At 40.2% G+C, this 13,236-nt stretch overlaps 2 protein-coding genes across 2 annotated transcripts in view; both read left to right on the top strand.

Moving 5' to 3' along the window:
* The window catches only part of SPMIP4 (sperm microtubule inner protein 4), a 53,596-nt gene extending 48,391 nt beyond the window's left edge, over positions 1–5,205 (top strand). Inside the window, exon 8 of the mRNA XM_019639873.1 lies at positions 2,630–5,205. Coding sequence (XP_019495418.1) covers positions 2,630–3,451 — 822 coding nt within the window. The 3' untranslated portion in view covers positions 3,452–5,205. The remainder of the gene's footprint in view (positions 1–2,629) is intronic.
* Positions 5,206–8,775: 3,570 nt separating this feature from the next.
* CYCS (cytochrome c, somatic) lies at positions 8,776–12,201 on the top strand. The gene is made up of 3 exons (XM_019639932.1): positions 8,776–8,885; positions 10,164–10,340; positions 10,456–12,201. The coding sequence occupies exons 2-3, from the start codon at positions 10,172–10,174 to the stop codon at positions 10,602–10,604; spliced, it is 318 nt and encodes a 105-aa protein (XP_019495477.1). The 5' UTR covers positions 8,776–8,885; positions 10,164–10,171; the 3' UTR covers positions 10,605–12,201.
* Positions 12,202–13,236: the final 1,035 nt, after the last annotated feature.

Genomic DNA, 13,236 nt, shown 5'->3' with positions numbered 1-13,236 from the left:
GTGGGGGGGAGGTATCCATGTTGGGCTCTCTCTTGCTTTGCCCACTTCTTATTTGCTTCATGAGTACTGATGACCAAGCTAGAAAAGGGAAAATTTAACTCATTTTAGAAGCTAATTCTGAATTGATTTGAACTGGTTTGAATACCTTTCTCCACTATTTTGAAAAACAAGCAAGGTTTCTTTTTCTCTTCGCAGTACTGTTGGGTTTTTTTAAACAGATTTTAGACTGTTATTTTTGCTGAAATTTACAAAGGAGTTTGTTTACAAAAGCTTACCTAGTAACCTAATAAGATTCTTAAATTCTGTGAATCTTTGCATATTTGTGTATCTTGCACATTATCACTGCTTTCAAAGACATAAAGGCTTCTTCCTGATACCCACAATAATTGAGAGTTGGCTGAATTACAATCAAAAGCCAATAAATTCTCTGTAAATATCAAGAGATTTCTTAATTGATTATCTAAAATGGCCTGAAAGAAATGATCAAGCCCTTTATAGTGACAGAAGCTGTAGTCTTTTGACTTAATTATGTAAATGAAATAAAATGACCTAATAGTATTCGTTTGTCATTTCATTTGGGACCTAAATTTTATCCTAACTACAAAGTTTTGAAAACAAAATTAGTATTTCCAAAGATGTAAGCTGTGGAAAGATACATAAAAAAACAGCTGTAAGCTTTTTCAACGTGAACTCTTTTTAGACTGAACTGAACACACTTATTTTACATCAGCTTTGGTATTTCCCAGAGCGATATAGTAGTTCAGAAGTAGTTCCACAGACTGCTATATCGTTCACTGAAGGGTTTTTAATTTTCTTTATTTTTCCCTTGCAATAAGCATTCTCTAAGGTACGTGCACTCTGACACTGTCAGGTGTGCTCAGCAACTGTCCAGATTTCCACAAATTTGACTCTGAAGGGTCCAGCCCCCCAGGAAGCAGCTTCATCATTTTCATAAAGAAATATATGTAGTTATACAAAGGAAGTTTGCCTAGTATGTTATATGCAAAATTACTGTACAAGTAACTCAACACCTAAATTTTTATTAGTAAGATAAAATATGCCTAAAATGGTTGGAAGTTTAAAAGCAAGTGTTAGTGAATCCTGCTAGTTTCTGCCTAAATCATAAGGCATGTGTATGTGTATGAAATATTTGGGTGTAGTAGAATAAATTAAAGGTGCTAAAAACTGCCTGTCCCACATTGTCAAGGTAGGATATGATACACCCTATGCTTTTTGTTTCTGACAAATTTAACAAAGCCATTTCAAAGAGCTAGGTTTTTTTTTCTTTTTTTCAGTTATCTACTCAAACCTGACTAGTTAAATGTTGCAACAGGTTTGTTAATAACAATATGGAAATTCCTCCAACTATGAACAAAGGAGATTCCAAAAGGACGTTCCTAAGTTTGTTTTGTTTTCTAAGTCTAAGCTACTGTGACTTTCTCACCATTCTCATTTTTATTATCTCTGCTGTCTATTCCATCATGGGCATATATCCATTCTTTTTTAGTTTTTTTCTTCAACATATTATAAGAAGTTCAAACCCACAGCAAAGTTTAAATAATTTTATAGTTAACACACATATGCCCATTACATAGATTCTATCATTAGCACTTTACTATACTTATCACATAATTCAATTTTGCAGCCCTCCAACCATGCATCAATAGTTATTTTTTATGCATTTCAGAGTAAATTGATGTTAGTATACTTCACCCCTAAACATTCAGCATGCATATCATTAGCCAGAGTTCAATTTGTTTGCAGTTTCTTCTTTTAAAGTAAAATACACATTCAATGCAATTGCACAAACCTTAAATGTACATTCATTGAGTTTTGACAAATGCATACACCTTTGTAGCCCAAACCCCTATAAATAATTGAAAATTATCTTCATCCCGGAAAGCTCCCTCATGCTCTTTCCAAGTCAACTGTTCCCCTCCTTCCTCCTGCCCCCCAGACATGTATCAATAACCTTTTGAATACACTCATCATTTTTGCAATTATTGACATTACTGAGTCCACCATATTTACAAAACGTCTCAAAAAACAAGCACCGATACAACAAATTCCCGTCAGACCAGTGTTTCTTGAAGCACAGCACATCACCGGCCTCAGCATCGCCCACGATGCTTAGTCGAAAAGCAGGTTCCTGAGTCCCACCGGAGACCTCCTGAATCACAACCTCAGAGGATCAAGTTTAGGAATCTCTTCTGCCAGCTCCAAAGCTGATTTTGATTCAAAGTTGATTCTGATTCAACCACAGTTTAAGAACCCTGGCTTTGGCCTAAGGAGGCTCTGGCTGAGATTTAAATAACTGCACATAACTGTTAACATTGTCTGTTGGTGACAGGCAGAAGTTTTGTTCCAGTGATTCTTTTATAGCTTTGAAAGTTTGAAAGCCAGGAGTTCCTACATGCAGGAATTTGGTAGAGGAGAAAAACATGTTTGTGAGAACCCAAATTTCAATGTCTTTAAATATTAAAGAACAGTGGAACATGTGTTCCTATACCCATCCTGTGGTTACTCAGTGAAAATGGGTATGACTTTTCACTTGCCATTTGTAGCAATATTGTTACAATAGCAGGTTGATTAATTAATCAATTTTCTCCTTTTTATCCCACTACTACAGCAAGAAAAATTCCATCCTGTCTTCAAACCCCCCAGACCTTTTGAAGGACGAATTGCCCGACTGATTCACAATCGACGACCTCTGGAGGCAGCTGTCCAGCAAAGACCACCTTCCTGTCCGGACTGTACCCCTAGAGTTTTATGTAACTTTCATACCTTTGTACCTAGTTCTACAGAAATGATGGCACTCAGCAATCACACACCAGTTGGCATGACCAGTAAGCACCAGGAAATTGAGGACAAGATTAAGGAAGAACAAAGCTTGTTATCTATTTATGCACACCCACCTTGTCACCCAACGAAAGATCTGACTAACATTTATGACATAAAACCATTTCCAAAAATCACAGATACTAAAAAGACAGATGATTTGTACTGGAGACAGCTGTCATTAAAACCCCAGCCTGTACCTTACTGCAATCCAAACAATTACATTCAATATGAACAGTTTAAATCTGCCTTAAATGACCAGTACCCTATGTGTCAAAACCCTTTTAGCCTTAGTAAGCCTCGTATTTTACAAAATAAACTGGACTCGGAAGCTTTCAATCTGGAACATTTTTTAAGTAAGCCAGAAGAACAGTTGAACTTGACCATGGAAAACGATGAAGACACCAGATCTCTTCTGGGTTGGATTCCTCGAGTTGGAGTGGCCAAGCCTCAGACAGACCTGCTGGAGCTTAAGAACTCTTTTTCAAAAACTGGTGCACAAAAACGTTTCCATAAATCAATTCTAGAAGACCATAAAGACCTCAGGGATAATGTGCATTCAGGGATGAAACACCAATTCTTTGGCCATAATTCCTATTATTTCTATAATTGAGATATTCATCCTTCCCTTCAAAACCCAGCCTCTTGCAAGAAAAGAAAAAAATATAACAGCATTTCTTCCTTGTTGCTGGATTCTGTTTTATAGAGGAGCCATGATGACCTTGTTAATGAGGTTTGTGTTTTCAGGAATTTAAGTTAGGATCCAGTTAAGAGGAACCCACAAAAGGTGATGTTCTGACTTCTTGAACAGTTTGGCAATAAAATATTACAACCAGAAAAATGTACAGTCTTTAATCTCATTTTCAAATTATATTCCAAGGAATTTTCCACAATCATGAAAAACAATGTGTATGATAAAGTTTACATTATTAGAAATGAGTATTTGAAAAAACTCAAATGCCCTATAATTGACAGATATCTATACAAACTGTAGTACCTTAATAAAATAAATATGTGAACACTGTCCCTTTATGTAAATGTTTATATAAAATAACATTAGGTAAAAAAGACAAAACTCAAATGCCCAGTTAATTGAGGATGGACAGCTCTACAAACTACATTACGTTAATAAAATAAAATTGTGGGTCTTGTTCTTTTATGTAAATAAGTGGACAAAGTAAGTCAGTAGAAAAGATGAAACCCAAAATGCTCTGTATGCATGCATTCTAAGCTGGATATTTCTCTTCCTTTAATCTTATGGTAGATAAACATAACCATTTCTTTTATGCAGAAAAAAGTGATTGTATTGTGTAGATCTAGCAATGGCTTTAATTAGTAACTGGTGAGTTCTAATTGTGGCAAGAAAGGATGGTATCTTAGTCCATCTGGCCTGCTGTTACAAAGTACCACGTACTAGGTGGCTTATAAACAACAAACTTTTATTTCTCACAGTTCTGAAGGCTGGGAAGGCCAAGGTCATGGCACCAGCAGATTTGGTGTCTTGTGCGAGTCCACTCCCTCATGGACAGCTGTCTTCTCACTGTAACCTCACATGACGGCAGGGGTGAGGGATCTCTCTGGGGCCTCCTTTGGAAGGAAGGGCTCTGCCTCACCTTCCTAAATAACTTTGGGGGTTAGGATTTCAACATACGAATTTTAGGGGACACAAACATTTAGACCCTAGCAGATGGCTTGATATCAATTATTCTAAAGCCAAATCACCATTTTTTGGAAGGTATCCACTAGAATTTAACTGACCCCAGATGCAGGTAAACCCATTTAATTTTAAACAAGTTTATCATGGAAAGTTCATAAGGAATTTCTAGGAGGCTTTTGTTGAGGTTTCTTCTAATTTTTGTTTTTGTTTCATAACTAACATGTCATTTGGTTACACCCTCTTTAAAGCTATTCTGGGCTAAAATTGTGGAATTTTTTCCCAAACACTATTCTATAGCACTAGTGATATTAGGTATTATGGGTATTATAGATATTATATTAGGTATTATTCCCAAGTACAAGGACTCTGTGATGTGCCTTATACAGAAAATGGTTATTAGATTTGCTTCAATTCAGGCATAAGTTCTTAGACTTGACATCAAAATGTGATCCATAAAAAAAAATTGATAAATTTGCCTTCATCAAAATTTAAAACTTTGGCTATGCAAAGGTCCTGTTAAGAGAATAAAGAACTACGCTATATACTGGGAGGAAATATTTTGCAAACCACATATCTAACAAAGGAAGGGCTAATATCTAGAATATATAAACAACTCTAAATTTCAACAGTAGACTAACAAACAACCCAATTAGAAAATTGGGCAAAAAACATTAAAAAAAATATCTCACCAAAGAGGATATACATATGGCCAATAGCACAATATAAAATGTTCAACATCATTCGCCATTAGGGAAAAGCAAATTAAAAACACAATGAGTATCTAATCTAAATCTTTCACGTAGCTTTTCACAAAGGAATCCAAGGGGTAACTATGTACAGCAGGAAAGGAAATACCTATTCATTTCAAGATTACTAAGCATTGGTTCTTAGCTAAAGCTAATCCCTTGGGACCCAATGATCCAGCAGTCAATGGAGAGAGGTTTAACCCTAAATTTACCTGCTGGTGGAGCAACAGGAACACAGACATGCTGTGGTGACTCCCCCAGCTCTTGAACGTGTCACTGGAATAGACATACTTACTTACCAATTGTCAGAACCCTGCTTTGGCTTCCTACCTAACCCATAAAGTAAGAAAAGGCCCAGTGGAAGTATCTGAGCACCTCTCCCTCCAAAATAAAGTCAAGACCACATCCTGAGGAAGGGGCAAAGAGAATACAAGGGTATTAGTGCCATCATCAAAAACTCGAAAAATCCAGGGGTGATTATTCTTATCATATCCCATTTAAACCACCTATTCAGTCTATTCACAAGATGTATGCATTTGGGAGAATGAGAACATATTATTTTAAATTAAATAAGGTGGTGATGCTAACAGAAGCTGCTATTCCATATGTACTAAGAGTACATATTCTTTCTCTGTCCTTTGGAAGAGTTTATTGTTATTGGGATTATTTCTTCCTTAAATACTTGGTGTAATTTACCACTGGAGCCATCTGGGCCTAGAGTTTTCTTTGTGTGAAGGCTTTAAATTATGGATTAATTTCTTTAACAGTTATAGTAATATTCAAGTTTGCTCTTTATTCCTATGTCCTGATAAATTGTATTTTTCAAGGAATTTTAAATTTGATCTAAATTTTCAATAAAATATTTATTATCTTTTCAATGTCTACAAGATTTGTCATTTTTCATATGGAGTCTTAGTGCCTTTTTTCTTGATCTTTCTTACCAGCTGTTTATCTGTTGTTTTAGTCCATTCTTTTACATTCAAACCTTTTATACGCTTATGTTTTAGATATATTTTTGTAAAGAGCAAATATTTCAGTTTTTGAAAAATCCAACTTAAAAATGTCTGATAACTATGGAATTTAGTTCATTTACTGTAGTAATAACTGATCTATTTGAGTTTTAATCTACCATCTTATAATGTGTTTTTTCCCCTGCCTGCCGTTTATTTTTCCCTTTATTCTTGCCTTTAAAAAGAAAATTAATCACTATTCCATTTTTTTCCACTACTTTGGAAAATATACACAACTTTTTAATAATTTTATTAGTTTCCATAGAATCTAAAATATACCCTCTTCCTGGATAATGTAAGGACCTTAGAATATTTTAATGCTACTTTTCTACTGACTTATATGCTATTGTTATCATGTACATATTTCATTTACTTCATATATAGCTATAACACACACCACATATATATATATGGCTTAGTTTTGGCTGTCCTTGAGTTTGGTAAAAAGCTTATCATACTAAATGTGTTTCAACTATCATAATTTTCATTTCTAGAAGTTACCTTTAGCTCTTTTTAAAATCTGCCTGGGGGCCAGCAGAGTGGCGCGATGGTTAAGAACTCGCTTGGGATGCCAGAGGGCCCCGGTTCGGATCCCACATATGAGGGCCAGTGACACTGCCCTCCACAGCTAAGATGCTGAACAACAGCTCAACCTGGAGCTGGGCTGCCATGAGTTGCCGGCGATGGCGTGGGCTGCAGCCCCTGTGGCAGTGGGTTGCCATGGGCTACCGTATGTAGCCAGCAGCCAGCGTGAGTGGCCAGCAGCCGCAGTGAGCGGCCGTCCAGAAGCCGGCGACTGATGTGCCTCGCCAGAGAAGAGCGCAATGATGGTGCCAACTTGGGCCAGTGAAGCAACGTCCTCCACAACTAGATTGAAGAACAAAACGACAGCAACTTGTCTGTTCCCCTTTCCCCAATTCCCCAGCACTGTTCCCATCCCGCCAACTCCCCAATAAAAAATAAAAATAAATAAATAAATAAATAAATAAAAAATAATAAAATCTGCCTGGTATACAACGTCAGGACTTCAAAAGTACAGGCTGAATTTGCAAGGTGTTGCTAAGCTTGGTCTTTTACACACTTGGATAGTTAGCCAAATGACCCTATTTCTGGAGTACACCTAAATGCTCACTACTTTGGTCCCTTCCAAAAGCCACAAAAGGTCTTGAATAAGTGTGATTTCTGCTGTTTTACAGCACACTTCTGTGGCAGTAGTGTGTGAGATTAGCGAGAAGGGACTGGAAGTCAGGACACAGGAAATAAAAATATTCCAGTCATCTAGGAGGCTGGGTGGTTGGGAGCAGAAACCATAGGACCAGTGGCTGGGAAGGGATCCAGGGTTAATCCAGGCCAACTTTATTGCTTAAATTGTGGGCGGGAGGAAGGTTGCTAGAGTGTATGCTCCATTAGAGAAAACGTCCTCACTGATTTACTCTAGGAATGTAACATGTATTCCGTAGACACTTGACTGAATGAATACGGCAGTGCTAGACAGAATATGAGAAAGGTGGAGAAAGTCCTAAGAACTCGGGGGCTGAATTTGAGGAATAAGGGCGTCAAGAAAACTTCCCAGTGGCAAAATTGGGCATGTCAGAAAGGGCTGCTAGTTCTGGAGCACAAGGATAGCTGGAAGCTGTGATCAAACCTGCGTTTCTAATATAACACCAACCGCATAAGCTTACTTGAACATGGCCTTCACCTAGGTTAGATGAGATGCAAATCGTCTTTAGATTTCCAAGAATTCTCTAATCATGTAACAATGTTTCTTCCTAGGTGCTGCCTTACACACCCTCCTTGTCCCTCTGCAAACAAACGCGAGGGAGGGGCCGGTATTGGTAGATTAGAAGCCAGCAGGTGAGAAGCCAGAGCTATATAATCCGGTCTCAGCCGCACCTTCCCCAGTCCTGGGGCGATCTGTGGAGAGAGCTCCCCATCAAGGGAGATCAATCTGGAAGATGACTTAAAGTAACAGGGTGGAGGCGGTACAAGAACAAGGTCAGGAGCACGTGTTCCACTCTATATAACTTCTGGTTCCAGGCCATCCCTCCGGTGCCAGCTGGGGACTATGACCCAGGATGTGTAAAGGTCGCCAGCTGAACGTAAGGTGGCCAGGAAACCTCTAGGTGCGTCAAAGTTGGGGCGTCTCCCTCCGGGGAGGCAAAACCCCTCCCTCGAAGGCAACACGTCAGCAAGCACAAGAGCAGTTACCTTAGCAAGATAACGCTCTCGATCCACCACTGGACTCCGCTCCACCCTCCCCGTCGGCACACGCATGCACACAAACGCGGGAGGGTGATGTCAGCACCACCCGGCACCCCCTTGGTGTCGTACGTCCCGTGGCCTGTCGTAACTGCCGGGCAAGAGAGGCCTCGAGAGGAAGGGCACGCGTGCGGTACATTCTAACTTGCTAGCCGGCATGCGCGCGCAGGTCGCCTTGAAAGGAAAAGCCAATGAGTCGCGGTGACGTCACTGCGTATCAGTCGGCCCGGCCGCACGTCGGGCCGCAAAAGGGCGGAGCGAGTTCGGTTGCACCAACACCGGTACATAGGCGCGGGCCGGCGTGTCCTTGGACTTAGAGAGCGGGACGTCCGGCTGGCGCGGGTGGGACTCTGTGTCGTGTCTAACGAAAGAGCGGTGAGCGCAGGGCGCGGAATGCGCAGCAGGGCGGGATGCCGATCCGTGGGGGCGGCGGGCGCGCGGGCGGTTGGGGGCCTGCGCCTGGGATCCCCCACTGGAGCCCACGCGGGCGGGCAGGGCGGGGAGTCACGACCCCGGACGGTGGCCTGCCTGAACCCGGCGGCTTACGGCTTGAGATGCGGTGGAACCCCAAGCCGCTAGGCAGACGCCTCGCTTTGGTCCGGGTCCTGAAAGCCCGGAGGCGGCTTGGAAACGGATACGACTGAGACGCGGCCCTCCCCGTTATCGGGGCTGAGAGGCTGTGGAAGTGATAGCTAAGACTTCCCGGGGTGCGGGCGGGGATGGGAAGTCGGTGGGCAACGCTTCCCGCCCTCCTTCAGAGGGAGCAAAACCTGCTGCTCTGCTAACGGGCGTGTTTGGGTTTTTTCCTGACCACCTGTCGCTTCTTCTCCCCGTAACTTGCCCAGGCATTTCAGGAAAGGTAGGTTTCCTCACAGTATCCTTGAAACCGGCCTGGGTGGGTGACCTCGTGGTCGCCCCCAGGGACCCCTGAGCTGGAGAAGGGATGTCCCTGGGAAGCCTTGCGGCCTGCCGCTGACCGCTCACCCACAGCAAGGCAGGTTAGAGTGACCTGAGCTGGCTGAAGCAACCGTGACCTCTTTTTTTTTTTTTTTTTAAACGTCCTTTGCCTCATCCTCAGAGAGATGGCTTTAAATTGTATGAGTAAATTAGGCATTCTTAGTTGCTGTTTTGGTGGGTTTGGTTTAATGTAATCACCTTTAAACTTAATAAGATGTGTGACCTTGACCTCATCTTTTGATACCAGTTTTGAACTAGGTTCCCACTTTGGTGTTAAAGAGCCTACTGCAAGTGTACTGAGTACAACAAGATTGATCCTGGAATTTAAGGTCATAGATTTGCAATGGATTGGTAATTACCGTATTTCCCCATGTATAAGATGCACCCCCCCTACCCCTGGAAAATTTGGGGTGTAAAAACTGGGTGCGCCTTATACAGTGGTTGTATAATGGTTGGGCGTTTTGACAGTGATGAGGAGTTGTATGAATTTTATGATGAATAAAACTTAAGTTCAATAACTTCATGTAATACTTCTTCTTCCTTTTTTTTCCCAAATTCCGGGCCCCAAAATTAAGGTGCGTCTTATACATGGGGAGCGTCTTTTACATGGGGAAATACGGTAAATGATCATTGCTTGGTTTCCACTGTATTTTTACTTGGAGGAAAAACGTAATAAATTGAGTCTTTAATTTTTAGATTTAAAGATGGGTGATGTAGAGAAGGGCAAGAAGATTTTTGTGCAGAAATGTGCCCAGTGCCATACTGTGGAAAAGGGAGGCAAGCACAAGACTGGGCCAAATCTCCATGGTCTGTTTGGGCGAAAGACTGGTCAGGCCCCTGGATTTTCTTACACGGATGCCAACAAGAACAAAGGTAAGAGGGAGACAGTTGTTAAATAACTGAGGCACAGATCACATGAATGTAACTAACCTATGGTGAACCCTTTATGAGGAGTGCAAAATAGTTAACAATACATCTCCTTGTTTAGGCATCACCTGGGGAGATGACACCTTGATGGAGTATTTGGAGAATCCCAAGAAGTACATCCCTGGAACAAAAATGATCTTCGCTGGCATTAAGAAGACTGCAGAAAGGGCAGACTTGATAGCGTATCTCAAAAAGGCTACTAAGGAGTAATAGTTGGCCACTGCCTTATTTATTACAATACACAAATGTTTCATGACTTTTTTTTTTTTAATGTGTACCATATTTAAATTGATCTCATGTACCAGAAATCAGATCATGAATGGCTGATATTACATTTCTTTTGGGCAGTCTTGATTTAAATAAGGTTGGCTAGTGGCTAAATGAATATGATCAGCTTTCTGAACGTTGATGGTAATTCGGTTCAGCAAGTGCTGTCGCTGTTTTCCCCCCTTCTAAAGATATGATTGGATGTGATTAGTCATGTTCAACTTTTCACAGGGATGGTAAATGTCACCTCAAAAACTGTAGGAAATTGATTTTATATTTAGATTTATATAAATGGTTATATTAATATGTTAAATACTGAGGCATTCCCTTCACGGTCTTATAGAACAGCCAGACTCAGTTGTTTCCAGGATTCATTAGCCTGTTAAAAGGCAAGGGCTAAAGATAAGGTGGCAGTGTCCACTTTATCTTTTTAGTCCTAACTATGCCAATTTAATTAAAATTCCCTGTATCTAAACTGTTGCCTTTTACTTAACGAAAGGCATTTTAGTTTGGTTTATGTATAATACAAGTAAAAAATATTTTACACTTCTCACATTTTATAGATGATCTGTAAGGTCAGATGCTTTTAAAATTCAGCGTGGAAAGATACAGTAGCAAACTTTACTTGTGAGTTCTTTACTAAGTCAGACTAACTTGTAAGTTAGGACTGTCTTTTAAACAGTTATTCAAAAAACAACTGTAGAACTATATGCATATGATTGGTAATGGTGCTTTTGCCAACTCACTAGAAGGATTAAAGTAGAGAATAGACCATCAGCACAAAATTGTAAATTATTTGATCATAAAGCTTAAGACAATTAAAAAACAAAATCACAGATTTTTCTAATGTGCTTGATTTAATGACAAATGCCAAAATTTTAATAGTTGAAAAATACAGTAGCCCTAAATGTTGATACAGCAGTGTTACTAGTCATACTACTAGATTATATTTTACTTGGTCCTCTAGGATAGCACTTAAATAATTCATCCTTGGAGTTTCTTTGCCCAGTGTGCCAAACATGAATAGAAGAAGATACTTCTGGTTATAGATTTGTGATATATAACTGTATTATTTATGTACTAAATTATTTCATCCACAGTCCATACCATGCCTTTAGAGTAGTCCCTGGGAATTTTATGGAGACTGTGAGAGAAATTAAGTCCTAGCCTGAGTATTAATGGTAGGGAACTAAAAACTGCATCCTGGGAATCTTTCAGGGGTTAAGTAAAGCCTTTGTAACAGGATTTTGTACCTGAGTAAGTCAGTGATATTTAGAGACAGTGTAGCCCTTTAACTTCTAAGAGACAACCTGGACCCACATGGAAAGACATGGAGGCCAGGGAGCTGAGCTATTTCTGTGTCTTGTACATCAACTAAGACCTGTGTAGGCAGAGATAATTGCTGAGTACCTGCTGTGTTTTATGCCAGTTACACTTAGTAAGTGCCTCTGGTCATTTATCATGTAAGTGGTCCTAATAGTTAATTCAAAGGGAGGGCTATTCCTGGCTCTCAGGGCTATATGCTCTTAGAAGTAAATGAGGACAAAAAGCTAGCACTGTTATCCATATGTCTTCATTCCTAGTGCTTCATCATAGGTGGCTTGGTGAGTGGTATCAAAAAAGAGCCAGATGTATTTAAGGAGTGTTTCTTCCAAGTGCCACCTACATTCTGGATTTTGTCTAGAACCAGCACTAATAGAACTTCCAGTGATGATGGATTGGACTTGTGTCCAGTATCATAGCCACTAACCACATGTGGCTGTTAAGCCCTTGAAATACAGCTGGTGTCAATATAGAACTGAATTTTTTGTTTTGTGTAACTTTAATTGATTTAAGTTTACATAGCACAAATGGTTAGTGACTAGTGTATTTAAACAGCACGCGTCTGGAGCTAGAGCCAGTGGTCTATAACAAGTGCTTTCCCTGGACTTTTTTTTATCAATCTGGTTCAGACAAGAGTAAACCAATTTATATATAGTGGAGAGTTTTTATTCCACTGATGGGGTTTCTGGCTCCCCTTCATTATATCAGCGTGAGATGTTGCCGAGCATGGAAGAGGAGTGGCTAAGGTATAGTTTGCAGAGAGTAGGCTAAGGCCTGACCGCACATGACACACCTCTAATGACCTGGAAGTTCATCTCCCAGATGAAGCTTCTCGAGGCGGTGCTGGGGTGTGGACGGTACTGCTGCTGAGGCTACATTTTTTGTGCCCAGGCCATGGTCCTCGTGTTCACATACTTCGAATATAATAAAAATAATAAGGTTTCTATTTGCTTAATAACAGTTGGATTCCAGGTTACCGTATTTAGAGTTTGTGGTATTTGAAAACCGGTCATATCCTCAGGCTGTCTTCATTCAAAAAGCTAAACAGGTTTACTGAGTTTAGATTATTTCTCAAAAGGTAAATGTATGTTGAGGTTTTTAGGGGGAACTTCACTGGTAGTCTCCCTACGTATCACCAGCCAAGTTCAGCTTTCCATACTCAGGAACACAATGGCCAGAGGACCAACATAATGGCAGCGATACATCATTGACAGTGTTTAGAAATTGCCTTGCAGAAATGGCAAGAGGGACT

The sequence above is a fragment of the Hipposideros armiger genome, unplaced genomic scaffold (assembly GCF_001890085.2).
Source record: "Hipposideros armiger isolate ML-2016 unplaced genomic scaffold, ASM189008v1 scaffold_47, whole genome shotgun sequence".
Classification (NCBI taxonomy): Eukaryota; Metazoa; Chordata; class Mammalia; order Chiroptera; family Hipposideridae; genus Hipposideros; species Hipposideros armiger.
The sequence above is the reverse complement of the archived record's forward strand: the minus strand, read 5'-3'. Positions and strand labels throughout refer to the sequence as shown.